Below are 25942 nucleotides of genomic sequence, written 5' to 3'. Positions count from 1 at the left end.
CCAGATGTTTTTGGGGCTGGAGGGATATTTTGGGTCATTGGTGCAGACATAGGAGCGCAGTAGTGCAGGTGAGCTGAGCCTTCCTTGTGCAGCACTGTCCTTGCCAAGTTAGAACGTCCGGGGTGAGGTGTGTCACAGCGTGCTGCTGGTGGGAAAGCCCCTCTGTTTGAGGGAGCCCCGTAACTGATGGGGAATGGCTGTGCTCGGGCTGGTGGCTCTTGCTTAAGAAGAGCCCTATGCACTCCACACGGACCCACATCCTCCTTTCTGACCAGAGGGTTGGCTGTAACGTGAGCAGCCCCAGGGCAGGACTGGTGCTTGCCATCTTCAGTCTGTAATGAGCTTTTGTGTGCTTTGGATAGGGATGTCCTTGTGACGCCGTGTGAGCGCCCCAAGCAGCTTGGCAGCTCTTGGGCAGACCGCTGTAGCAGCACACAAGGCAGCGCTGGCATTCTGAAAGGAAGAGCCAGAAACAGTTCTTTGAGGGATGCTGTTTCATCCTGCTCTTATTAGCTTTCTCCAGCGCTCGGTCACTGCTCTGGCTGTGCTGGGTGGGAGAGGTGCCAGAGGAATGCGGTGGCACACAGGCTCAAACTCAACAATTTGCATTTTTCTCCCAAGCGATGCCTCCCTCATTAAACAAAGCCCATACAAATTCCTCCCAGACTGCTTCAGGAAGCGGAGCAGAAAAGGGCCATGCAGCTCAAGTTCTCCTACAGCTTGAAAACAACCAAACCAAACCAAACGACACAACTTTTGCTTTTCAAGCATGAAAACACATTTCAGGAGAGGAAGAGAAGCACGTGGGTACCGAGGGGCGATGCTTTGTGTTGGGTTATTTCCCACGCAGCTCCTATGAGTGAGGAGCAGCAGATGCCTCTCCCTGCCTCGCTTTGACCAGGTGCTGCATGAAGCCCTGGCGAGGGCTCAAGGCAGAGATGGGAGTTGAGCCGGTCGGTGCTCGCTGTTGGCTGTTTTGGTGGCCTCGGTGGCGTGTGGCAGCAGTAATCCCCTCTGTATTGTTCCTGAGGGTACCCTGGCATAAAGCTAACGCCACAACTCCCGGCTACCTAGTGTAAACTACTGCTTATGTAATCATTGCATAATGCAGAGTGCCTGCTCCCTCGCTCGTCCTCTTTTCTTAGTCCCTGAAATTTGTGCCTAAGAAGAGGAATGGCAGCAGCCGGCCGGACCCGCTGTGCTGGGAACACACTGAGCCCCCGTCTGCATCTATTTTCTGAATGTGTGTGTGTGTGTGTGCCAGGGGGGCGGAAATCAGCTTTGCTACCTAAATGAGTGTTTATCCACCTTAATGGGGAAAAAACAACAACACAAAACCACTGTTCTTTTTCAAAGTTTGGAAGTGTTATGAGAACAAGCGAGCTCTGAGGGTGAGATCCGGTTCCTCGTGCTTTGGATGCCTTTGGTTATTTCTTCTGAATGTGGCTGGCAAAGCTCTATCCTGGGTTACTGGTTAACTGGGCTAACCGGGGCGGGGAGGGGCAGCCCCTCCTGCACGCAGTTTGCTGAACACTTTCCAGCTCTGGAGACGCTTCCCGACTGCGGCGCGGTAGGTTTATGTAACTCATCCCCTGCGTAAAGGAGAAATGCAGCCCATCCCCGGTGCACCGCTGCGTGGTGGGTGCATTTCCTGGCTTTGTTTCCCTGCCCCTCTGCTGAGAGAGAGGGAGGGAGGGCTGGCAAAGGAGGGGGCATTTGTAGGTAGGAGGACATCCCCTGGGAGAAGTGTGTTGGGCTGTGCGTGGAGGAGAGATGTGGGGCAGTGCCCTGCGCTCCTCCGGCGCTATGGAAACGTCCCCTGGAGCTCTGCATCCCTGCTGGGGCTGCTACCTGTGCCCTGCTGGCGTTGTGTAAGTGCTCCTGGGGCTTTATGTAACGCGGCCACGGCCGGTACGCGGGCCTGGTTCTGCTTGCATAATCCCCGGGTTAGAAGATATATTGTCTGTCACCAGAGTTGGCTGCCGGAGGTTCCAGCCTGCCTCACAGCTCTCTCGGCTGCTTGCTCTCCCTCTAGCTTTCAGGTTGCTTCTTCCTATCTCCTGCCCTTCACTTCTGCTGCCTGTGGATTCCTTCAGGCCGGGAAGGTTTTACCGTGCAGCATAACCTCGTGGTAACCAATGCACCAAAGGGCTGCTGACAAAAGAAACAGAAGGGCAGTGCTGCCTTATCTGTTAAACTTTTCCATTGGTCGGGGCTCACTTCCTTCCGAGAGGAGCCTGGAGATGGTTTGGCTGCTGTGTGCTCTCCTGGTTGGGCTCCTTCCATGTTTCTTGTGCCAGAGTTTACCCAGAGCCCTTCCCACCAGCCCAGGGCAGCCCCCGACCTGCAGGCTGTATGTTTCACAGTCCTGAATCTGCAGCACCATCGCTTTACAGACACATTTCATTTACAGAAATGGCAAATGTACTACTCAGACTTGTAACAGCGCTGATCGCCATGCCGACGTGACAGCCCGTGTCTGGTTAGCGACACACACGAGTGACAGCACTGGGGTGGTTAGCCCTAACTCAGCCAGCAATGAGAATCGAGGATGCTGGAGCTGATGCACATAACCCAGAGAGCACCTTCCAGCTCCAGGGCTGAGCAGAATGCTGTGCTCATATCCTGCAGTGTCGTGTGGCTGTGACTTAGCAGGACAACAACCACTGGCAGCCAGGGTGAGGTGGTGGGACCAAGCCTGCACCTCCCCTTATCCTCAGCCTTGGTAAGGCAAGGGGAGCCCTGGTCTCACCCAGCACAGACATAGCCCGTGCTGGTGCTGGGTGCTGGTCCTGCACAGCTGGAGAGGAACGAGGGGTCAGTGGGTGCTGCGATGGGGGAGAGGAGGGCGTTAGGTGTGCCGGCTTATATAATGCTGGCTCTTACATAATTGGTGCTTTGTTAAGCGGTTGTGGCTGGGAGGGGCATCCTGCCACTGCTGAAGACTGAGAGCAATTATTTTCTGAGCAGAACAAAGTCTTGTTGCTAATTAGCTGCCCTGATAGCAGCTGCAGGGGGTGGCTGAGCCCCAGCCCCCTGAGAGCCACGTCCTTGCTGTAAGGTGGACTTCCCGGTGTGTGCCAGGCACTGGGAGGGCTCGTGTGGCTCTTGTGGGTTTTCCAGCAGGTAGAGCTTTGGGAAGCAGGCCCAGGCTTCCCCCTTGCTTTCCCCTACACCTTCCTTTAGAGGGATTTCATCATTGTCCTGCCTCCAGCTGGGTGCACTGGGGTGTTCTGTAGCACTGCCTCCATGCGAGGTGTGCTTTGGGAACACCTCCTTGCATGGCATCCACACTACAGCTGCACCAGTAACATACACAGAGAATATTCTGCAAATACTCCATTTATGTTCTGCTTCAACTGAATACGGGACAAGCCAGCACATCCTCTGCCAACCTCCAAGATAACTGCTGTGCTGCAGCTGAACTCCACTGCCTCCACACCCCCTGAGCCCAGCACAGGGAAGGCAGCAGATTGACCCAGAGTATCTTGCAGCGTGTCAGTGCCGGTGCTCTGCAGAGCCACTGCTCTAGCCTTTGGCTCTGTTGTAGTTCAGTGTGTCAGTGACTGCAGCTGAAGCTGTGCAATTAGGCTTTCTTGTGCCGTCGCTCGGTGCTCCTCCCATTCTTGCTCTGACAACTCAGTGCTGGCTGTAGTAGTACAAGCCTGTACTAGCTGGTCTCTGATTGCCCACAGACTGCAGGAGACAGTACATAACTGCTCTTTGTGCGGGACAGGAGAGAGTTCCTGCAGCAGGAGCGGACTGCTCTCTGCTCTGCACACAGCTACTGTCCTCACTGTGCACACATCCCAGTCCTTAGGGCAGGAAGCAATGCCCAGACTCAGCAAAACATTGCTAGTTAGTACCCTGAGTATCCCCAGGGAAATGGCTTCAAAAATAAACAAGGGGCTGTTTTCAGCCATACGCTGTCCCTGGAGTCCCTGGAGCTGTGCTGGTGGAGGACTGCGCTCCCAGGAGAGCTGAGCCTAGCTGGCTCTGTTAATAGCAGCGTGGCACAAAGGAGCAGCCAGCTCCCTCGGTGTGGTGTGAGCTGAGGCGGCTCCTGCACCTTCCTGTGCAACAGCCTCAGGTGGGAGCCCTCAGGTCTGATCCTGAATGGCATTTCCTGCAAGTTTTTGACTGTTCCCAGACCCGTGGGGATTTATTTGTGGGTGTGTAGATGCTCGGCCTCGCTGAGGCCCTGGCACCTCTCACACACCTCAGTGTCAGCAGAAGACTTCTGTCAGCTACAGCAATCTCACGCTCCCCAAAAAGCAAGGTGCTCGATGCTTCAGGACCCTTGCATAACAGTATTCAGTGCCCTGTGAAATCTGAAGTGCTGGAGAATATTTTGCAGGCTGCATGCCGTGCTGTTTAGTGAGAATAAACATTGAGAATATTATGCAAGAAGGAGTTGGCGAGCTGAGTTCTTCAGGCTTAGGTGCAATAGGAAATGCCCTGCGGTGGGACTGATCTCTTACTGTTACGTATCACGAGTCACGGTGTTCAGGGGCAGCTCTGACAGCCATCCCACCCAGGGAGCAGATGCACAGAGCTGTCACGACTCCCTTCCTTACAGACTTCTCAGTGGTGCTAGTGGAGGAGCCAGACGTGTGCCCTGCTCTGTGGGGCAGGTGGGTGCTGCCACTCAGTGAGCCGGGAAAGTCGGCAGCTCTACCCTGCAGCGTGAACCAGAGCTGTGACCAGGTCTGTGGGTTGTGGCGGTGCAGTCCTGGCTGCGTGCAGGTGTCTGTGCAAGGAGCAGGGCACAGCTGTGCTGCTGCAGGGCTGCAAGAACCCCGGAGGAGCAGCTGGATGCACTGCTGCAGTGATGCCATCTCTGCTGCCCTTGGAAACCCCCAGCACGGAACAGCTTCCCATATGTGTAGCTGTTATGCTCTGTCCCCATGCAGGTCCCAGCTGTGCAGCTTTTCGGCTGTGGGCTGAGTTGCACCGTATGCACCATGAAGGGCCAATAGAGACCAGCAACAGAACAAGCCCTGCTTGCAGCTGCATACCCGAGCTATGGTATGGATGGAGGAGGAAGCGGAGCACTTCCCCTGCCAAACCGGTGGGGCTTTGTGCTCCTCCTACCTCGCCAATGTCCCCTGGGCAGGGTGAGATGGCAGCAGTGTAACCATGGCAGTGTTTGTCTCCAGATAGTCACTGCTTTAATGACTCATCCCCGAGAATGCAGTCACATGTGCAGCCTCCCTATTTCCCTTTGCCCTATTTCATCCGATCCTTTGATCTAGTTATATAACCTTGGGTCCGGGTCTGGAGGGCCGAGGGGAAGGAAGATTTGCTGAGGAGTTGCAGGTAATGTGAGCAAAGTGTCTTCAGCTAGGATAGCAGAGCCAGTGTCTGGGCAGCTCGGGAAACTGGCTTTGCTTCCAGCAGAGGTCTCCCAGACCTTGGCTGCAGCAGAATTACTGTGATGGTAGCAGCGAACCCCTTTGCCTTTAGTGCTCACATGTGACATTTCCTCCATTCATCGCATAAGCTGTGGCTGCCTGCTTAGCTGGCACATGTAGAATTTGCTGGCACTGCCATTCGCAGGGATGCTGAGCTGCTCGTGCTAGTTTTGGCCTGTCGTGGTGGTTGCTGGCGCTGGGCAGGGCTGCTGGGATGTCTGGAGTGAAGCTGCAGAGTTGGCCCAAGGCACATCAGGTCCTCATCACCTCAATTTTAAGAGGCGACACTGATGGTAAGATTAATTTAAATACATGTGTCATGCTGGAAGCCATAGAGGTGCCTGTAGTGCTGTACTGAGGCATCCTTGGCTCCAGCTCTTGGCTCTGTGAGGAGGGACGCTCTGTGTCTCCAGATACCAAGGCATCACAAGACGACGCTTGATGGTTCAGTGTTACTTCTGCTGCTGCATTTTTCTGTGCTGATGTCTTCTTTCCCTCTTTCCTTCACAGTTCTGTCCAAGCGTCGTTGCAGTGCAGCCATTAGCTCATACACATGCTGTGAGCAAGAAAGCTGATTGAGAGATGAGGTTTGGGGTATCTCTGTCTGACACAAGGGGAGAAGGTGCTTCAAAGAAGCTACTACAAGGCTTGTCAAAAACTGTTTACTTCAAGGGAAGCTTTCAAACTGGAAACGCTTCCATTCTGTGCTCTGCAGGCTTCGTCACTGGCAGCCTGTTGAAGAGCCAAATGACATAGAACACGGTGTCATTTTGCATAGCACTTTAAGACTGAAGTCAGCCACTAATGCAAGCCTGAAAATAGGAGAAGGCAGGGGAAAAGGAGTCTGTAGTCTGTAAAACAGAAAGAGGGTTGTCAGCGTTGTGGTTTTTCAAAAGAGCTTGCCAGAAGGTAGCATTTAAATCATGAGAGTGGAGTCTGGTGATAAAAGCATGGGGCTTCCCGATGGGCCATGACCCAGTGCTTGAAGCAGATAGCACTGTGTTCTCTTAGCTTGGAAGACAGTTACACAGGTGTCATGTACGTGGAAATTTCTGTCCCACCCAATTACTGTGAAACAAAGAAGAGATTTAAGTTGCTTTCTTTTCCTACCTTAATGGGAGCTCGTCTGATCCGTGTAGGAAAATGGGCCCTTGGGTCAGCAAGTGCTCTGCATGGACTGAAATAACCTTACCCTGTTTTTTGTAAGGACACTTGAGGGCTGAAATCCTGATGTAAAATCCTCTTGTAAAAACCAAGTGACGGCCTGGCACTGCTGCTCTCACGTCATTACCTCCTTGTCTCTGCAGACCAACCCCAGGAGGCCGTGTTCAGCAGTGACCATGTTGAGCACGCAGAGGACGGAGAATGGCAGCGCTCTACTTCAACTACCTCATCGCAGAGTGAGCGGGCAGAGCGACTCTTGCAGAACCAGCACAAGAGCCTGGCCTCTGAGGACACCAAAAAGAAGAGGGCTCAGAAACCGTCTCACATGCGGAGAAACATAAGGTGAGCATCAGCAGGACAAGGAGAGGTAGAGTCCTATATGTTACCATATCATACCATAGAAAGGCCTGGGTTGAAAAGGACCTCAATGTTCATTGAGTTTCAACCCTCTGCTATGTGCAGGGTCACCAACCAGCAGACCAGGCTGCCCAGAGCCACATCCAGCCTGGCCTTGAATGCCTGCAGGGATGGGGCATCCACAGCCTCCTTGGGCAACCTGTTCAGTGCGTCACCACCCTCTGGGTGAAAAACTTCCTCCTAATATCCAACCTAAACCTCCCCTGTCTCAATTTAAAACCATTCCCTCTTGTCCTATCACTATCCACCCTCACAAACAGCCGTTCCCCCTCCCGTTTATGCGCTCCCTTCAAGTACTGGAAGGCCGCAGTGAGGTCTCCCCGGAGCCTTCTCTTCTCCAAGCTAAACAAGCCCAGTTCCCTCAACCTTTCCTCATAGGAGAGGTGCTCCAGCCCTCTGATGATCTTAGTGACCCTCTTCTGGACTCCTTTGGGTAAAGAGGGAATCTTTTGGGTAAAGAGGAAGTCTGTGGACTTTTCTTTCTAAGCTCCTTTTTCCCACTGTTGGCAAAGCAGATGGCTTTTCTTTTCCAAAGCCTTTGGATTTCAACAGTAGGAGTAGTGTGTTTTCAGTCTGGAGTGCTGCATATGGGTGCAGATTTATCTGGTATTTCAGAAGAGTGAATATCTGGTTTTGGAATGGATTGCAAAAATCGGCTATTGGCTGCTGTTTCTTTAGACATGTAATTGAAAATAGCACCGTCATTAAGTGAATATCCAGCGTCAGATGTGTACGTGTGATTTTTTGCTGATGAGGATAGTATTGTGGACGGCCTAAAATGCAGTCCTTCCTCTGTCCTGGAACACTCTCACTGCAGCAGGTGACTGAAATGCTGGAAATCCATTTCACCTGAATTTTACAAAGTAAAACCGATTGCACGAGTTACCACATACGTGCTGGGACAGGCTGTGAGGTGGTAACTCACCATTAAATATTGCTCAGAGGAGTCGTGGTGGAGCGGGGATTCCTGCGGCAACAAGTGGTTCTTCCACCTGTATGGTGCTGGTGTTTCAGCTGGTGCACGTGGAGTTCCTTGGAGCTGAAGGAGTGAGCACTGAGTGGGCCTTGGAGCCTGAGCCATGCATAGGATGGAGGAGCTGTCCCTGCAGTGCAGGGCTGGCTGCCCGCAGGAAGCTGCATTTTGCCACTGCTTGGGCTGTACCTCTCCTCTGGCAAAAGAGCCTTCATTTCCAGGGCTGCAGATGAGAAACTGAGAGTGGAACTGGAAAGAGGGAAAGCAACTTTCGGAAGTATGGCAATTACATGGAAAAATAAGTGGCTTTGAGAGCAGTCTTTGGAACAGTGGTGTTAAAGCCCTGAGAGGTCCTGCCTCCTGAAAACACTGAAGCAGATGAAAATCAGTATGGTGACTTTTCGTGGGGGAACTGATGCCTTTTTTCCTCATACGTCTTTGCAGGACCTTGTGCCTTCTCTATTTATGAACTGGATGGCCATAAATAACGTTCTTTCCAATAGAGCTGCTCTCTGGTAACCTGGTAACCTGTATTCTTACCCGCTGGTGTTTTTTCCTCCTTTTGTTAATTTGTTTCTTTCAAACTCTTATCCTTGAGTAATAGTATGGTTGCCTGCAGCTGGGAAGCGCAGTCTTGAAAGAGCTGTAGCACTGTCTGTAACTGTTGGCTGTGATGTTTGTCATCACTGTAGCTGACACACCACTTGGAGCTTGTGGGTTTGTTGAGCCAGATGGATGGCTGTTTGGTTTCTTTGGAAGAAACTGAGTGTAACCAGGCCGTGTTTCTCCATTTGCTTGTGTGTTCAGAAAGCTATTGCGTGAGGACCAACTAGAGGCCGTGACAAAGGCAGCCCAGCAGGAAGAGTTGGAGAGAAGGAAGCGGCTGGAGCAGCAACGGAAGGATTACCCAGCCACCATCCCAACCGTATCCCCCGAGTTTCTTCCTGGTAAGCAGTGGGAGATGCCACCTGAAGCAAGAGTTTTAAGGATAGGCATTTCGTTCCCCTTCTGAGCTAGTTCTGAAGTGAGATGATGTGGCTGTATGGTGGAAGGTGCCAGCAAAATTTGCTGAAGGTATTTTGGTCGGTTAACTGTGTGTAAGCAGCGTACTGGAACAGGTCTCTCTTGTCTTTCCAACTGCTATGGAAGCGTAAACAAACTGAAATGACAGAAGCCATGTCCTTGGTCCAGATCATGTTTGTTCTGTGTGTAGCCTGGTAATGCATGGATCTGATACTGGGACAGCAGAACAATACACTGGGTGTACGTATGTTCATGTAGCCTTATCCTTTCTTGCATGTTTCAACAAGCAGCAAAATAATAGGCAGTATAAATGGTGAAGTATCCTCTTCTCGCAGTGGGAGTGACCTCAGTTACTGGAAGATAACCCCGTGTCAGGATGCAGTTCAGCAATATGTCATCTTGCATCATCTTCTAACCTGGATCATTTAAGTGATTTTATAGCACAGCCCCTCAAACTGCTGTGTGAGGGCAGAGGAGTGCAGCTGGAAAGCGTGTCAGGGGACTACCAGTTCTTGGGTTGGCTTTACCTCTTGAGAAGATGTATAATGTCTCCTAAGTTCAAGAGTTTAAAATGTTTTGCATTAAAAAAGAAAAAGAGGAACAGGAGCTTAAAACACTTTAACTGGTGAGGAATAGGTTGCAGCCCCAGATGAATATGGTTGCTTACTGAGTCACTGCAGCAGTTCTTATCTGGCCCTGTTGAGCTCGCCTCTCTCCCCATGTGGGAATACTTAAACATGCAAACAAATGGTCTCGACCATCAAAAGTTGTTTATGATATGTAGGATGTAATTATTACGGTGTCTCTACTAACAAAGGGCAGTTATGTCTTCAGTGGTTGGTACTTCTCTGCTGGATGGAAAATAGAATTGGAATGAAGCAAAATGCAATGCTTTTATTTCTGAGACAAAAAGAAAAAAGAAAAAAGGAGGGGAGGGGGAGACTTCAGCATACGTATGGTCAGCATGCCCCAGTCAGGGCATGCAACAAAGAGCATGCCATGAGCAATGGGTTATTGTTTAGGCATACTGAGAAAGAAGGCGACTGTGACCCAGGAAGCTGAGTCACAGCAGTATTTTAGACAGTGAGAGTCTGTTATGGAAAATTCCAGGGCTAAGTTATTGGAGCAAAAATGGAAGGAAATACTGTCTGGTTTCTGAACAGTTTTGTCTCCTTTCCCATTATTATGAATTACTTATTGTCATGTTTGTAGAGGACATCATTTTCAGAGCAGCAGAGGCTACCCAGCTCCCCCCTCAGGTCCTTGCTGAGGAAGTGATCTGCCTAGACAGTACCAGCAGTGGCAGTGAAGATGATACTAAAGGAAAAAACAGCATTAAAGATGGTAAGTGACCAACAGCCTCACCCTTGTCTTCTCACAGCAGTGCCATTTATTTAGCCACAAGACTCCCATGTTCCTCTAGTCAGATGTTCCAGTAGGGAATTACTTTGGATTTTTGTAGGTCTGTTGGTTTCCAAATATATGGCCAATTTTTGCCTTTGAGTCCTAAATTGACACTTGTAGCCTGGCCCATCAGGCACTCTTGCAAGCTTGTATTTATTTCTGCTTTATAAATACACTGCATTTTGCTCAGTGCTCTGCTGAAGAATGCTTACATGAGATGTGGCATCGTCTGCATCTGAGTATTCAGATCTACAGCTGAAAGCAGTTGCGTCCCCTGTCCCAGGTGGATCTAGCCTGATTGCTTTATACCACCCCAGTACTTCTGCCTGATCTCTTTGGCAGTCGTTAGACAGTGTATCAACAGATACAATGCTTGTCTGGATTTGGGAATTAGAGAACACATGAAGGAGGATGTAAAACGCATACAGGAACTACCTCATATTCTGCATGGCCCAGCTCAAATGGGTGTTCCTTGAAACAATGGGAAACTCAGGGAAACCCCAGTGTTTGTATGCTAGCCTGAGGGGCCTCCGGTAGGCCTGTGTCCTGCCTGCTTGCTCAGAGTAGGTCACTGGGCCAGGGCAGCGTTGCAAAATGTGGTGGCCTTATTTTCCCCGTATGAGTTTTCTTCCATGCGTGATTAACACTGACGTCACGTTAGCCTTTGCCCTTATTCTCTCCTGTTCTGTTTACAGAAGTGATTGAGCTGAGTTCGGGAGAGGATGATGCCCTCCAAATTGTGGACAGCAGTGACTCTGGCAACGAAGGGGAGGAAGACGGCAGCGAAGAGAGCAGCGGCTCTCATGTGAATGATGCCTTAAATCAGTCAGATGCTCTGGGGCAAGTCATTGTCAACATCAACCATCCACCAAATGAGGAAGATATTTTCCTGGCTCCCCAGCTTGCACATGCAGTAAAACCTCATCAGGTAGGCTGACCTCATCAGGTAACCTGTTAAGCTTGGAAGTGCAAGCAAGTCAGCCAGAGCTGCTCTGTTATCGTAGCCAAACTCCTTTGGTGAGATCTGTGACCAGTCTGGTTGCAGCGGTTGCAGCTGTGGACAGTCAGATGATGAGGAGAAACTGAAAGAAGGCCTGGGCTATGTATGACTGTTGTAATCTGTCTGCTGTTATCACTTGATAACAAAAGCCCTTTGCTTTTATTTCAAAGGCCTGTGCTCGTATTCACAGAATCGTAGAATCACCATGGTTGGAAAAGACCTCCAAGATCATCTAGTCCAACCATCCACCTACCACCAATAAAATTCAATAAAAAGATAAAGAAATTTAAATGTTTTCTCTTTATTCTGGATGTACTTGAAACAAAATTCCTTCAGCTCTCAAAGGCAAAATCCTTAATAAAGATTAGAGTTCATCGGAGTGGCAGAGTTGTTTCTTATCTGTGTGTAGTAGTATCTGGAACAGACAGGAGTGTTTTCTTTGCCTGTTTAGATGAGCACTTTTTAAAATGAAATTGTATTTATAAATGAACTAACCAGCCCCAATTTGGTTTTTCTACCTTTCTCTCTAGATTGGTGGGATCCGATTCCTGTATGACAACTTGGTCGAGTCCTTGGAGAGATTTAAAACCAGCAGTGGGTTTGGGTGTATTTTAGCACATAGCATGGGCCTGGGCAAGACCATACAGGTCATCTCTTTCTTGGATGTACTTTTTCGGCACACGGAGGCAAAGACTGTTCTTGCCATTGTACCTGTAAGTGGTCCTTGCGAAGAGCTTAATGGTCACCTTCATTGCTCTGCTTCTCTCTTTGCATAGAGATTGATTGTTTCCCATCTCACACCATGCTCTGTCATACCCTTGCTGCCCATTTTGTTCCCCGTGTCCCTGAGTATGCATGTTTTAGTCTGCTGCTCCTGTCTGGGCACAGCTGGGAGATGTTCCATGCTCTCATCTCTGCTGTTAAAATCCTGAGCAACTCAGCTGGGTTCTCAGTCCTTCCATGGCTAACTTTTTCAGGTGAACACGCTTCAAAACTGGCTAGCAGAATTCAACATGTGGCTCCCAGCACCTGAGAACCTTCCTCCTGACTATAACTCCAAAGAGGTCCAGCCTCGCACCTTTAAAGTCCACATCCTGAATGATGAACACAAGTAGGTGCCTGTAAAAGCCCTTTTGAACTGTTAGGCTGTCCTGAGGAACTGTTACAAGAATTACTGTTGCAGACTGCTATCTCTGGGCTAATTCTGTGCCGTCAACTCCCAGATCCTTCCTACTCTGCTCTTCTTGTGTAACACTGTTTTGAGGGGAGGATTTTGGTAAACGGGAGAGGTTTATGGTATCTTCTGTGCAGTGTTTGTATCTTGTACTTTCTTCTCACTCTGCTTACTCATCTTTCTTTTCTTCCTTCCATGCTGAGATCAGAAACTCAGTTGCCAGAGATAAGACCTAATTGTGCAGAGAGGAACAGAAATGCTGTGGTTTGTTTCTGGCTGTACCTCGTTAGCCCTGTCAGAGTCCTGGGACTCATGAGACATGTGCCCCTTGTACCATGCAGCTCCTGTATTTTAAATGTTTGGGTTTTTGCCCCGAGAATTTTCACACGCCTAAGGATTCCTCTACCCAGCACTGTGACTCTCTATGAATTGTGTTGTCCTTGAGGGATTCTGGCAATTGATGCAAAGAATCCTTTTCCAGAAAGGAGCAATAGCACTTATAGCCTGCTGTGGAGTGTATTTTTGGCCTGTGGATCTCTGCTTCTTTATGAGGCATTGGCCTTGCATGTATCAGGACAGTGTAGTGATCACAGGGAGCTCTCAGCTCAATACCTGTGTTCATATGCTCACGTGTTTTGGTCCTCAGTTCCTGAGTGCAGTGTGCTTTGAAGCTGCTGGTACTGCTCCAGCCATGTATTTACTATTGGATGAGCTTCTGTGGGCTCTGGGGAGGTTGAGTGAAGACAATGCCTGTATCTGAACCAACTCTAAGCTGGGTAGCAGGGAAGGGAGAGTGGAAGGACACTGGCATTGGAAGAGACAGAAAGGGGCAAATGTAATAAAGGGTCACAACCATGTGCATTAGCACCTGATGGGCTTTTGTAGAGGCCATAACTTCTTTATATTCATCTGTCTGGTTTGATGCTAGAAAGTACTTTAATTAACTGATCAAGTCTTCTTCCTCGGCAGGCTCCAACCCAGTGGTTCAAACTGAAACTGGGGAGAATGCTTACAGCCTGCTGTGTTTGTTGGTTTGTTTTGCAGGACAACGGCTGCACGTGCAAAGGTGGTGAATGACTGGGTGGTAGAGGGCGGTGTGCTGCTGATGGGATATGAGATGTACCGCCTCCTTTCGCTGAAGAAGTCTTTTGCCACTGGAAGGAAGAAGAAAACAAAGAAGCAAACTGGCCCTGTCATTATTGACTTGGATGAGGAAGACCGGCAGCAAGAGCTTCTGAAAGGTGGGAAGCCAGTTGTCGGGGGAGAGCATGTGTTCCTGTTGTCCAGCTGGCTAGCAGCTCTGGCAGCACAGGGAAACTACCTGCAGATTGCTTATTTCTGGGAGCTAATAGAGTCAGTCCTACCCATTGGCAGTAGTTTCTTTGTTCCTTGTAGACAGGCAGGTCAGGACGCTGTTGCCACAGTGGATGTATTTGTGATCACCTGCTTCATGCCTGTAATCCAAGGGCTGTTAGGTCTCTTCACTACATTCGGCTTGAAGCCACAGCCCTCAGTATCAGAACAAGTCTAGAATGGGGTGCTCTCTTCTAGCATCCCTGACACGATCAGGCTTTGCTGGGCAGGATTGCATCTTTGGAGACAGTGCATTGTTCAGCTCTGGGTGAGTCTCTCATTCCTTGCAGTGGCTGCAAGTAAGAGTGGAAGGCAGTACCATGAGCTTGGACATGTCTTTGTGTGAGCTTTGCCAGTCATATATGACCCAAGACACCCAACTTGATGTAATGCAGTCCATCTGAGCAGTAGTCAAGGGACAGCCACGTTTGCTCATGACCGCATCATGCTAAGTGGGAGCTAGTGTTACTTCCTGAGTCAGCCTTGTTCCGTGCCACCTACTAATACCAATTCTTGCCTTTCAGAGCTACCCCTCCTTTCCCTTTTGTGAAGTCAGTGACTGTGCAAAGCCAGAACTTCATCTTGCTTGTCTCAGACTAACTTAATGTTCCTTGTCCTCAGGGATTGAGAAAGCGTTGTCTCGCCCTGGCCCAGATGTGGTTATCTGTGATGAGGGGCACCGCATCAAGAACTGCCATGCCAGCACCTCGCAGGCCCTGAAGAACATCCGCTCCCGGCGGCGGGTGGTGCTGACCGGCTACCCGCTCCAGAACAACCTCATCGAGTACTGGTGCATGGTAGACTTTGTCCGACCTGACTTCCTGGGCTCACGGCAGGAATTCAGCAACATGTTTGAACGCCCCATCCTGAATGGGCAGTGTATTGACAGCACCCCTCAGGATGTGCGTCTCATGAGGTATCGCAGCCATGTCCTGCATAGCCTGCTGGAGGGCTTTGTGCAGCGGTGAGTCCATGAGGAGCTGCTGGTGGTCTGGTCCATGCAGCCAGCTCCTTCACCCCAATTCAGCCTGCTTGATTGCTGAGCTTATGCAATACAACATTGTGCTGTCTTCTTGGGCTTGAGTTTTATCTTTGCCATTCTCTGTGGGGGGACCTTAAGCATATGGGGAAAACCAGAGATGTTCTTAAATCACAGAATCCTAGAATGGCCTGGGTTGAAAAGGACCATAATTATCATCCAATTCCAACCCCCTGCTATGTGCAGGGTCGCCAATCAGCAGCCCAGGCTGCCCAGAGCCACATCCAGCCTGGCCTTGAATGCCTCCAGGGATGGGGCATCCACAAGGGGATGGGACATCCACAGAGGGGTGGGACATCCACAAATCAGCAGCTCTGTATTTCTCTCAGAACCTCTGTCAACTACAGGGTGGTTTTTTTGGCTCTGTTTTGCCTTCGGGGTGGAAGTCAAGTTAGTTTGTGTTGGTACTGAGCGCACGTGTAATGGAGCACATCCAACTGTACAGATTGACCTCAAGTTTATTTTGATGTCTTAATGGTTAATTTGGATGTGCAGTCTTTGATATCCTTTATATAGGGATCCGAAAGTGTTTCATGAGCAATCAGTGACAAAAAAGTGACGTGCCTCTGCCACCCTGGAGACAAATTGACTTTGTTTCTTGGTCAAGGGTTCTGAGGTGCTGGATCAGTGATTTGGATGGAGTGTCTTAGTCATTGGCAGAGCTAAAAAGAAACCTTAGGTCTTAATTCTGTTTTTCAACTGCCAAGAAAAAAAAGCAAGGCTTCCATCACTCTCCTAACACTGTGACCCGTGCTGGAAGATTGTAACATTTGAGCTTTCTGTAATTGTGCTTGCTGTTGGTATTTGGCTGCAGGGAGAGTATCTCACGAGCGTCATGCATTAGAGAAGTATGCAGCCAGGTGGGCAGGAAGTCCAGATCATACCCTGCAGGCAGCCGCAGAGATAGCAGATTGGGAAATTCCCTTCCCTCTATTTATCTCTCTTTCTTTATTGCCTCCCCAGGCGGGGGCACAATGTGCTGAAGGTTCAGCTCCCCTCTAAGGAAGAACATGTCATTTTGGTACGTCTGTCAAAGATCCAGCGGGCCCTTTATACGGAGTTCATGAACCGGTTCCGAGATGCAGGCAACAGCGGCTGGCTGGGACTGAACCCACTCAAAGCTTTCTGTGTCTGCTGTAAGGTAGGTTTTGACAGGAGTTGCAAAAAAAAAAACCCATATATATGCATATATACGTGCAAGGGAAAGGCAAGAATATGGATCGAAACAGGAGACAGAAGTGTGATTGGTGGCCCCGTCCATACTCTCTCCCCAGAGTTCTCTGCGGTGATCCAGCAAAATTGTTATCCTCACTTACAGACCTGGCATGCAGGGATGTTAAATACTGTGTTCACATTTTGGGGAGAAACCTGCAGCTGTCAGCTGAACCAGTACTGGGCTGATACCACGACCGGTTACCTGCCTCAGTGTGAACAGCATCCTCTGTGTTTGTGCTGTGTGAGAGTCAGAGGGGCATTCTGTTTTCTTCTGAGGGAAAAAAATTGGCAGCTTTGCAGTCAGGAGAGCCTTGGTTAAGACAGCTCGTACCTCGTGTCGTGGCAGAATTGTGCTTTCTATTTTGGCTGCCTTAATTCAGTCAGAATGGCTTTCTCTTCAGTGCCTTGCAGTTCCATGTGGGGATGGTGGTGAGATTATCAAAGCATTAATTCTATCCTTTGAATAACTCTAGGGGCTTTCAGTTCCCAAACGCTGAGAGGTAGCAGGCCAGCACAGGCCTAACCATTGTCTTTTCTTACCCCTTCAGATCTGGAACCATCCCGATGTGCTGTATGAAGCTCTGCAGAAGGAGAATTTAGCAAACGAGCAGGACTTGGATGTGGATGACCTTGGCACAGCAAGCACTAATTCCCGCTGCCAGCCTCAAGCAGTTAAAGTCAAAACAGAGAGTAATGCTTTGGCATCACCAGTTGGAGAAGCCACCAACAGCAAGTTCCTCCAGAGTGTTGGCTTCAACCCCTTTCAGGAGAGAGCAAATCAGGTTGTTACGTACGAGTGGGTGAGTACCACTGCTGGAAAACTACACTTGGCAGGTTGCAGTACACGTAGACCAGATGCTTCCTCTGAAAGGCTGTACCTGTTTTCATTAGGACAGCTTTTCTGAAGCAGAGCAAAGAAAAGACTCTCCTGTGTGAAAGCTAGGCATCTTGTCATCTGTTTTCTCTGCCACAGAGCATCTTGATCAGCATGTCTGCATGGCACTGGGTGGGAATTTTGTGACACTTCTGTGACTGGAGTGCAGGCAACACACTTAATACCATTGTTTTCATCTGACCAAAAAGGCTATGGATTTTGTTATTCTAAAGAGATGTCAGGCTGAAATTTAGTCTAGATAAGATGGTGATAAATCTAGCAGGATGCAGAGGAGAGATCTAGTGATAGAGCAGAATCACAAGAGGTTAGGAAGATGCTCGTTCATCCATCCTCCAGTTGGAGCTTCTGGAATGGGTGGCAGCAGCAGTGGTTGGAAAAGACATTGTCACCTGGACTGACAGGATGAACATGTCCTCTCTGAAATTAATTTATTTAGTTCAATAATCTGTACTCAAGGTGAGATAAACAGGGCATCAACAACTCCGCCTGTAATAGTCTCCCATTTCTTGATAGGCCAAAGACATCTTGTGTGATTACCAGACGGGAGTCTTGGAAAACTCACCCAAAATGGTGTTACTGTTCCACCTGGTTGAGGAGAGCGTGAAGCTTGGAGACAAGATCTTGGTCTTCAGGTAAGCAAACAATCAGTGGCTGATCATACAGTCACGAAATGCTCTAGCTGTTGAGTGCCTTCTGGTGCTAGCAGGTTGTTACATGGGTTGAATGGTCTGGCAGTTCCCCTTTTCCCCTTTGTTGTATTAGATCCATTTTTTTTTTTCTTTCACGCATTTTATGCTTCTGCCAACGTGTAGTTTATGAGCAAGAGTTGGGCTGCAGCAGGCAGGGTTTGACACCAGCAGTGCCAGGGTTGTTGGGGAAGAGTTCTGATGTTCCACTTGTGCTGCTGGGGCTTTCTCCTGAACAGAGTCCTTGGTTTTTCAGCCAGAGCCTGTCCACTTTGTCTGTCATTGAAGAGTTTTTGGCAAAGAGACCAATGCCAAATCCTCCAGGCTCAGATGGAGGAGTTCACAACTGGGTCCGAAACATCAGCTATTACAGTAGGTGCAACCAAACCTCCTCTCCTTTGGTGTGATGCTGTTTGATCTTTTGTGATGGACGAATTCCTGAGTGTCTTCCACCACCATCCTGTAGTATTCCCTGACGCTGTAAATGCTCTTCTGAAGCAATCTTCTGAGGAAGTCTTTTTCAGACCATTCTTGGGAAGTTGCTAGGGAGGACAGTGTCAGCTCAATTACTTGCTGATAGTTTCTCAGTCTTCTTTTAGACATCTTAGTCACAGATGTCTAGCATCTTAAGTATCTTACTCAGGCATTGGTGCTTTTCAAAAATGTAAAAGATAAATTTTGTTTCCTGATTGGCTGTTGTCTAGATCTTGCTTCCCAAACCAGAATTACTTTGGAGTTATTTCATTACCTCGGGGCTGTGAATTCCTCCTTCCCTCTTTCCCAGCTTTAAATCTTGTTCCAGCATGGGTTGTTGCTTTATGTGGCTGCTTCACAGGCCAGGACTAAGAGGAATGATGGATGTGGTGTTCCTGATTTTTGCAGAGCTGCTAGAAGCAAGCTGCTGCACAGGAGCAGGGACTTGACAACCCCACTGCACTCCTTTAGACCAGTGTTCTCTGTGCTCTGATCCAGTCAATGAGGTTTTACCAAAGGCTTTCACAATTTTCTTTCTCTTGGTTCCCTGAGCTTCCAGCCCATGTGAGGCTGTTTTTCCTGCTGCTCTCACTTGCCTAATTCAAAGCCTTGATGTGCTAGGTGTGTTGTAGCACTCCCAGTCTTGGCCTTGCCAAACTTGAATAATGTTTTGGTTGATCTTTCAGTTGAACAATGCCCAGGTTGGCTGGCTGCATTGCACCTGCCTGGCTGGGCAAATCAGAGGCACGGAGTGGTCCAGTTGAGGTCCAGGAGTGCATGAGGGCATAGAATTGGTTAGAAACCAGAGCCAAAGCTGAGTGGTTGGAAAGCAAGTTTGTTCCATCGCGATTCCCCCAGATATGCAGTGCATTTAAATGTGTCTTTAATTTCCTTCTCAGGACTGGATGGCAGCACCTCTGCCTCGGAAAGGGAACGACTGATTAACCAGTTCAACGATCCCAGTAATGCTTCTGTATGGCTCTTCCTTTTGTCCACACGGTAAGCTGGCTGGAGCAGGACGTGGTGGAGGACTTGCATTGCTGCTCTGTATGCGTGTGGGTTTTCAGTTCTTAGCTTCGTTTGTAACCTGCTCTCAAGAATTCATGGGACGGCGGTACCATCTCCTTCTGAATTCCCTAGAGGTGTAAAATTTTAGCCCTAGTCTTCTGCAAACAGTTAATAACAGTCTTGGAAACCAGATAGAGGGTTGAAGTTGCCTGTAAAATTGTAGGGAGATCTCCATGGGCACATCGTGGCTGTGGCAGCTGTCCCTGCCTCGAAGCTTTCAATATTGGCCAAGGCAGCTATTGAAAATTCTGCCTTTCGTTTCCAGTGCTGGGTGTTTGGGTGTCAACCTCATTGGTGCGAACAGAGTGGTGGTGTTTGATGCTTCTTGGAACCCATGCCACGATGCCCAGGCTGTGTGCAGAGTGTACCGCTACGGGCAGAAGAAGCCGTGCCACATTTACAGATTGGTGTCTGATTACACCCTGGAGAAGAAGATCTATGACCGTCAGATCTCCAAGCAGGGCATGTCAGGTAGGCACGGACATGGCCCTCTTCTTGGCTGTTCCTCCTTTTGGCTCCTCCGAGTCTCGTTTCTGTGTTCTCATAACTTCTTATTTTAAAGGTTGAAAACCAAACAGCCAAAGAAGTTTGGCAGGAGGACGTTATTCCAGGGCAAAGTTGGATGTCTGAGTCAACAGCAACATGAGACCCCACAAGAAAATCAAGGCAGGGCAGTGAGAGTTGTAGAGCCAGCATCCTGCAGCAGAGCTGTGCTCTGCAGTGCCATTTACATTCCTTGTTACTTTCTTGGTTGTATAAGAGACTGGGAGCTTGAGGGCTGCTGATCCTCCTCCCCTCATGCCTGGGCATTATTTTTTGAGTAGCTCTGCACCTCCATTTCTCTGGCAGCAAGAGAGCAAAAAACAGCAAAATAAAAGTACATACTGATATTTTTGACTGATAGAAATGACTCGGGAGCCAAGAATAATGAATTCACTCCCATTCTAACCTGCTCTCATACCGAAAGTTCCTTTTGTGCTGGTTTGTGCCAGCTGTCAAGCTGCTCTTGTGGGGTATGCAGCTGAGGGCTGTAGTGACCCAAAGAGAGTTCTGCTGCCTGTCTTCTGCTTTGTCTCAACCCTCTGCTCCAGAGGCAGCAGCTCGGTGTGATCAGCTCAGTGTGCTGCCTTGCCCTCGAGGCAGAGTCTCCTGGTAGCTGGCCTGGCTCCCAGGAGAGTCGTGGCTATAGATGTTCTCTCCACGTACTCCCTTTGCCCCACGTGCAGGAGGAAACGTCCAAGCAAAACTTTCAGGCTCTTGCAAGGGAGGGACCGTGGCTGCTTTTCTCAGCTTTCAGCTCAGGAGTTCTGTAGATTTCAGCACCTGGTTGAGCCTTTTTGGTAGCACTCTGGGGGGCCAGGTGTTGACTTTGCCACCTTTATGTCCCTGACCTTGTCTGTTTTCAGCCTTAGGGTGTGGAGGTTGTGAGATGGGACATCATTTATATTTAGCTTCATGTTCCTGCGTGCCTGCATTGCACTGCTGTGCAATTTAGAGGATAAGACATTTGTCAGTCTGACTTGGTCAAACAGGCTCATCTCCCAGCACGACGCCTTAACATTTACACAAGGCTTCTGAGGAACATTCAGGTTGCAAAGAGGGAGCTCTGTTAGGACAGGAGTGTAGAAAGGGGAGCAGTGTCCATCTCTTCCCTTCTCAGCTCACGCTGTTCCCTCCCTCTTCCAGATCGGGTGGTGGATGACCTGAACCCAGTGCTGAACTTCACCCGACGGGAGGTGGAGAATCTGCTGCATTTTGTGGAAGAGGAATCCGATCTTGCTCAGCTCTCCCTCAATCCAAGCAAGATGAAGGAGTCAGTTCTACAGTTAGCCTGTCTCAAGTATCCTCACCTCATCACCAAGGTATAAGACCAAACTGCTGCTTTTCTAGCACAGCACTGCGTAGGCAAGAGGGGGTCTGTTGGAGTCTGGCTGTGTGATGGGGATGTGGTGGCAAGAAGAAGCTGCCCTTTGGTGCCATATCTTCTACGCATTTTGAGCCACCTCTGTCCTGGACAGATTTGGGGGCAGGTGATAGGGCACCTCTTATTTCAGGCAGGAAGGAGGCGGTGGCATGTCCTGACTTGCTGCCAGCTCTCTTTCTGAGGTGATGCAGTGCAGGGGAAAGCCAGCACTTGGCTCTGCTGGAGAGAGCTCTGCTGGTAGGATGGTGCTGCAACGCGGACCTGTGGCCAGGTGTTGGGCCCTGGTGGCTATGGGACATCTCAGCAGGCTCTGTGCTTGCACTCTTAACTTGGCTTGGCAGACATGATGGCTTAGCTGACTCTGTCAGTCTTCAGGCTGTGCGTTGGTTGCTTCTGCAGCATGTCCCCAGATACACTGTGCTCTGACCAGCTCTGCCTCCGCTCGCTGGGACGGGGACAGGGTGGCTGCCGTGTGGGGTATGTTGGTTCCCTCTTGCGGTGAGTTGGTGACAAAAACTCTGTGCTGTGGGGCTGCAGGAGCCTTTTCAGCATGAGTCACTGCTGATTGACCGGAAGGAGCACAAGCTGACCAAGGCAGAGAAGAAAGCAGCCAAGAAGAGCTATGAGGAGGAAAAGCGAGCATCCGTCCCCTACACTCGGCCGTCCTACGCACAATATTACCCAGCCAGTGACCAGAGCCTGACGAGCATCCCTGCCTTCAGCCAGAGGAACTGGTAAGTGTCTGCATCTTTCCCTTCTTCCTGTGTTGTAGATGAGAAATGAAGGCACGGAGGACATTTAGCCCTGTCAGTGAGGGCACTGCACTTTCCTCTCTTCTCACTAGGCGACCAGCCCTCAAAGGCGAGGACAAGCCGGTGGCAAGTGTCCGCCCGGTTCAATCTACTCCCATTCCTATGATGCCTCGGCATGTCCCCTTGGGCAGTGCAGGATCAACCTCAAGTTCCAACCCTGCTGTCAACTTCCCCATCAACTATCTACAGCGAGCTGGTGTCCTTGTGCAGAAGATTGTCACAACCACAGGTTAGTTGCTGCTGCTCACGGGCTGCAGCAGGCAAGTTGAGTTGTGATGACCACGGTGAGTTGAGGAGCAGGGTGAACTGCTGATGCCCACACGGGCTGTGGGTAAACAGGTGTCAGAGCAACTGGTACCACCACTCTGTGTTTGAGCAGTTCCCCAGTGTGTGGAGGACTTTGCCTGCAGTTGTCTAAGGGGCACGTGCTTGGTGGGTTACTGGGGAGTGAACTCTCTGAGAGACCAGTGAATACTTCTTCCAGACAGGAGTCATCAGCTGTCTTTGCTGGGACAGGGGAGATGCTGTGCCAGAGCAGCAAGGCTTTGCTTCCTTGAAGCCTGTGCTGCCTCCTGCCCTGCTCAGAAATACACCTGGGGCTTGCTTCTAGCACAGCACAGAGAGGAGACAACTGCATTGCAAGCAGAGGGGTTTGTTCCCCTCTCCCAGCTGCGGCTGGCACATGGTTTCACAGGCACTGTTTGTTTCTTCCTCCACTCCCAGATATTGTGATTCCGGGTACAAACACATCCACTGATGTACAGGCGAGGATCAGTGCTGGCGAGAGCATCCACATCATCCGAGGGACAAAAGGTAAGTCCCTCTGCCTCGGGAAGATTGCTGGGTGGGTACCTGGCCAATGCTAATTAGCAAGGAGAAGGATGTAAAGGCATCGGTCAGGCCCTCGAGAGGAAAGAAACAAGGAGAGGAGATCTGGACTTCACAGTGGCTCTGCTGCAGCCCGTGGTGTGCTCTTGCAGCTGGCACTTCAGGACTATTGCAGCTATGATTGCGTCTGCCTCTGAGAGGAGCTGCTGGACGTTGTTGCTGAGTGTGTTGTTCTCACAGCACCCACTGCACGTACTGGGGCAGCCAAACACTTTTCCCAGTCTTCCCAGAGCAAACTTAGTACCCTGAGTATGAGCTTCCACATTTCCCACTGGGAGTGGGTGAGCTGCCGCCCAGGAACACTGAAGAGGAGAATATGAGGAGCGAGGCTGAGGCCAGAAGCCCCCCCCCACTGATCACCCTGCTTGTTCTGTGGGCCTGGCCTTCTGCAGCACTGCTGTTGTGCCCCTGCCCGGGCAGCCTCTCTGGTCAGTGGTCGGAGTCCTCAGCTGAGACCAGGAGCCGTGAGTGAAGCTGTTGTCCCTCTGTTCCAGGGACGTACATCCGGACCAGCGATGGGCGGATTTTTGCTATCCGGACCACTGGGAAGCCAAAGGGCAACGAAGACCGTCGGACAGCTGCCTCAGGTGGGGCTTTGTGAGCGCTCTGCAGGGCTCGCTCGCCTGCTTCCATGCCCGAGTGTCCGGGCTGTGCCGTTCCCTGGCTGCCTTGCGTTCAGAGCTCCCCCCGCAGCCTCCCCGCGATATCCTCACCTTTTCTCCCTCCCAGCTTTCTCTCCGAGGCTGTCCTTCTCACCTACTCCATCTCCTTGTTTGCAGGCTCCCAGAGCTCTTCGCTGGAGTCCGCAAGCAACGGCAGACACAGTGCCTCATCCCCGCAGCTCCCCAGCGCGGAGGAGCTCACTCGGCCCATATCCCCCGACAGCCCCGAAATCATCAGCGAGCTGCAGCAGTACGCGGAGGCGGCGGCGGCCCGGGAGTCCCGGCACAGCTCCCCCAGCACCACCACGGCACAAAGCCACCCGTCCCGCACGGACAGCGCGCCCGGCGTGGCGGCTCGAGGAGCTGAGCAGCGCGCGGGGATTCACTGCGTGGCTGCCTCCGTGTCTTCAGCCCTGCCAGCCGCCGGGCAGCACGTCGATGCCCACTCGGTGTTGGACTTACGGGGCAACAAGCGCAAGTCCAGCTCGCCGTCGACCCCGGAGGAGCAAACCCGCAGGCAGCAGAAGAAGCGCCAGCTGCCGTCGTCCGTGCAGCCGTACGAACACGGGTACCCCCGTCTCCGGTGGGTTCGCCATGCCTCCTGTCTCTTTAAACCACAACCTAACCCATCCATTTGCCTCCCAGCCAGGAAACTCCTTGTACATGGGCGCTGGCTCCTCTTACTACCAGCTGCCCAATTTACTCCCAGACCCTCATCTGGTGTTCCCTGTGACTACTGACCCTCTGCTGACAGCCGGCACCGCCAGCTCTTCTGCTGCTACCTCAGCCACCGCCAGCGTCCCCTCATTCATGCTAAACCCTTCTCTGACGGGGGTGCTGCCCAGTTACTCGCTTCCCTTCACGCAGTCCCTCCTGCCCGAGCCCCGGATGTTCGCTCCTTTCCCAGCCCCCGTCCTGCCTAGCAGCCTTCCCAGGAGCATGGCATCCGCCTACCCTGGCTACGTGTCCCCTCACTCGGGCTACCCGCCCGGGGGCTTCCTTCGCTCCCAGGTGCCTCAGTTTGAACCCCAGGAGGTCCCAGAGGTGGGATGCAGCTCTAATGACGAGGACAAAGACGACGATGTTATAGAGATCACAGGGAAATAACGGGCCCGGCTCCCGCTCGGTCTCAGCTCCGCCGGGAGGCGAAAGTTGCAGGACCTCTGTGGGAGTCAGGATTTCCCCCCCCCCCCCACCCCCGGGCCACGGCAGTGGGGTGGAGAAGGATGCGAAGGGTGCGGCGTGGGGTTGGTTTTCTTCTTTTCGTTCTGTTCTGTTGTTCGGTTTGGTTTTTTTTTTATTTTTAGCCGTCGAGGATCTGAACTGTACCCAGGGCTGGGAGATGGGTGGGGGGCGTAGGGCGGACCTGAAGGCCGGGGGAGCACGAGCCAGGGCCGGAGGGAAGCAGCGATGCAAACCATAGGAGTGCCTCCCTCCCTCCCGCGCCCTGTCTGTCTGTCTGTCTCTGTTCTGTCTTGTCCGAAGGGGGAGGCTCGGTGCCCGTCGCTGCCCTTCTCAGCCCGGAGGCGCGGTGCTGGCGGGCGCTCTCCCTCTCACACGAACTGCCTTATCCGTGAGCTTCCCTCCCCACGGGAGGTGGGGGCCAGGGGGAGGCTCCAGCGGAGGTCTGGGTGGGTGGGGGGGGGGGGGGGGGAGGGCGGTGAAGTGTTTTTACCGGGGAGGGGAGTTCTGTGGGGTGGGGGAGGGAGACTTTACGTCGTGTGTGTTGTAGGGGGAAGGATTGATGTACAAAAAAACAAAAAAAAAAAAAGGAAAAAAAAAAAAGGAAAAAAGAAAAAATGAACGACGACGACAAAACCCGACACAAAATCAACCCGCAAACAATCTGTCGTCCTTTCCAAATTCACTGTTAAGCAGCACGAGGGCTCCGGGCCCTTCTGGGGCTGCCAGCCAACATAGGGCCATCCCACAGTGCCCACTGTGCGGCCGCTGCAGGGGGTCCCGCTGCCCCCCCCCCCCCCCCATAACCCTGCAGACCCCGGGCTGGGTGGGCTCAGCCCCAGGCAGGGCAGGGGGCTGCACTCCGCTGGTGGCTCTGTGATGGGAGCCGCTCCCCCCTGCCCCGCACAGAATCTCTACCTTAATTTATTACATGAAGGCGTCGTATTTATTGCTCGGGGGACTCTTTCTATTCCTAAATTAATTTCTGTATGAACGCAAAAGAAAGAAATCCGTGAAGCTCTGGCCTCCATCACGCCGCGGATGCTTGTCGGGCTGTCTGGCAGGGGGAGCAGCTGAGTTGGCTGCGGCCTCATAGCTTCCCCCCATCACACCGCGTCCCACGGGGGGCTGCGGAGCAGCTGGGGGGGCACGGAGCCCTCCGGTGCTCTCAGGAC

At 51.2% G+C, this 25942-nt stretch overlaps 1 protein-coding gene across 1 annotated transcript in view; it reads left to right on the top strand.

The window, feature by feature from the left end:
• The window catches only part of RAD54L2 (RAD54-like 2 (S. cerevisiae)), a 36472-nt gene extending 11284 nt beyond the window's left edge, over positions 1 to 25188 (top strand). Inside the window, 21 exon segments of the mRNA NM_001293318.4 lie at positions 6722 to 6920; positions 8776 to 8915; positions 10204 to 10335; positions 11091 to 11323; positions 11926 to 12108; positions 12373 to 12506; positions 13614 to 13810; positions 14544 to 14886; positions 15925 to 16102; positions 16725 to 16976; positions 17585 to 17703; positions 18014 to 18129; positions 19131 to 19230; positions 19565 to 19770; positions 20986 to 21161; positions 21761 to 21957; positions 22068 to 22264; positions 22759 to 22848; positions 23418 to 23510; positions 23703 to 24160; positions 24162 to 25188. Coding sequence (NP_001280247.2) covers positions 6722 to 6920; positions 8776 to 8915; positions 10204 to 10335; positions 11091 to 11323; positions 11926 to 12108; positions 12373 to 12506; positions 13614 to 13810; positions 14544 to 14886; positions 15925 to 16102; positions 16725 to 16976; positions 17585 to 17703; positions 18014 to 18129; positions 19131 to 19230; positions 19565 to 19770; positions 20986 to 21161; positions 21761 to 21957; positions 22068 to 22264; positions 22759 to 22848; positions 23418 to 23510; positions 23703 to 24160; positions 24162 to 24692 — 4274 coding nt within the window. The 3' untranslated portion in view covers positions 24693 to 25188.
• The last annotated feature ends 754 nt before the right edge of the window (positions 25189 to 25942 follow it).

Source organism: Gallus gallus, chromosome 12, assembly GCF_016699485.2.
Source record: "Gallus gallus isolate bGalGal1 chromosome 12, bGalGal1.mat.broiler.GRCg7b, whole genome shotgun sequence".
Lineage (NCBI taxonomy): Eukaryota > Metazoa > Chordata > Aves > Galliformes > Phasianidae > Gallus > Gallus gallus.
The sequence above is the reverse complement of the archived record's forward strand: the minus strand, read 5'-3'. Positions and strand labels throughout refer to the sequence as shown.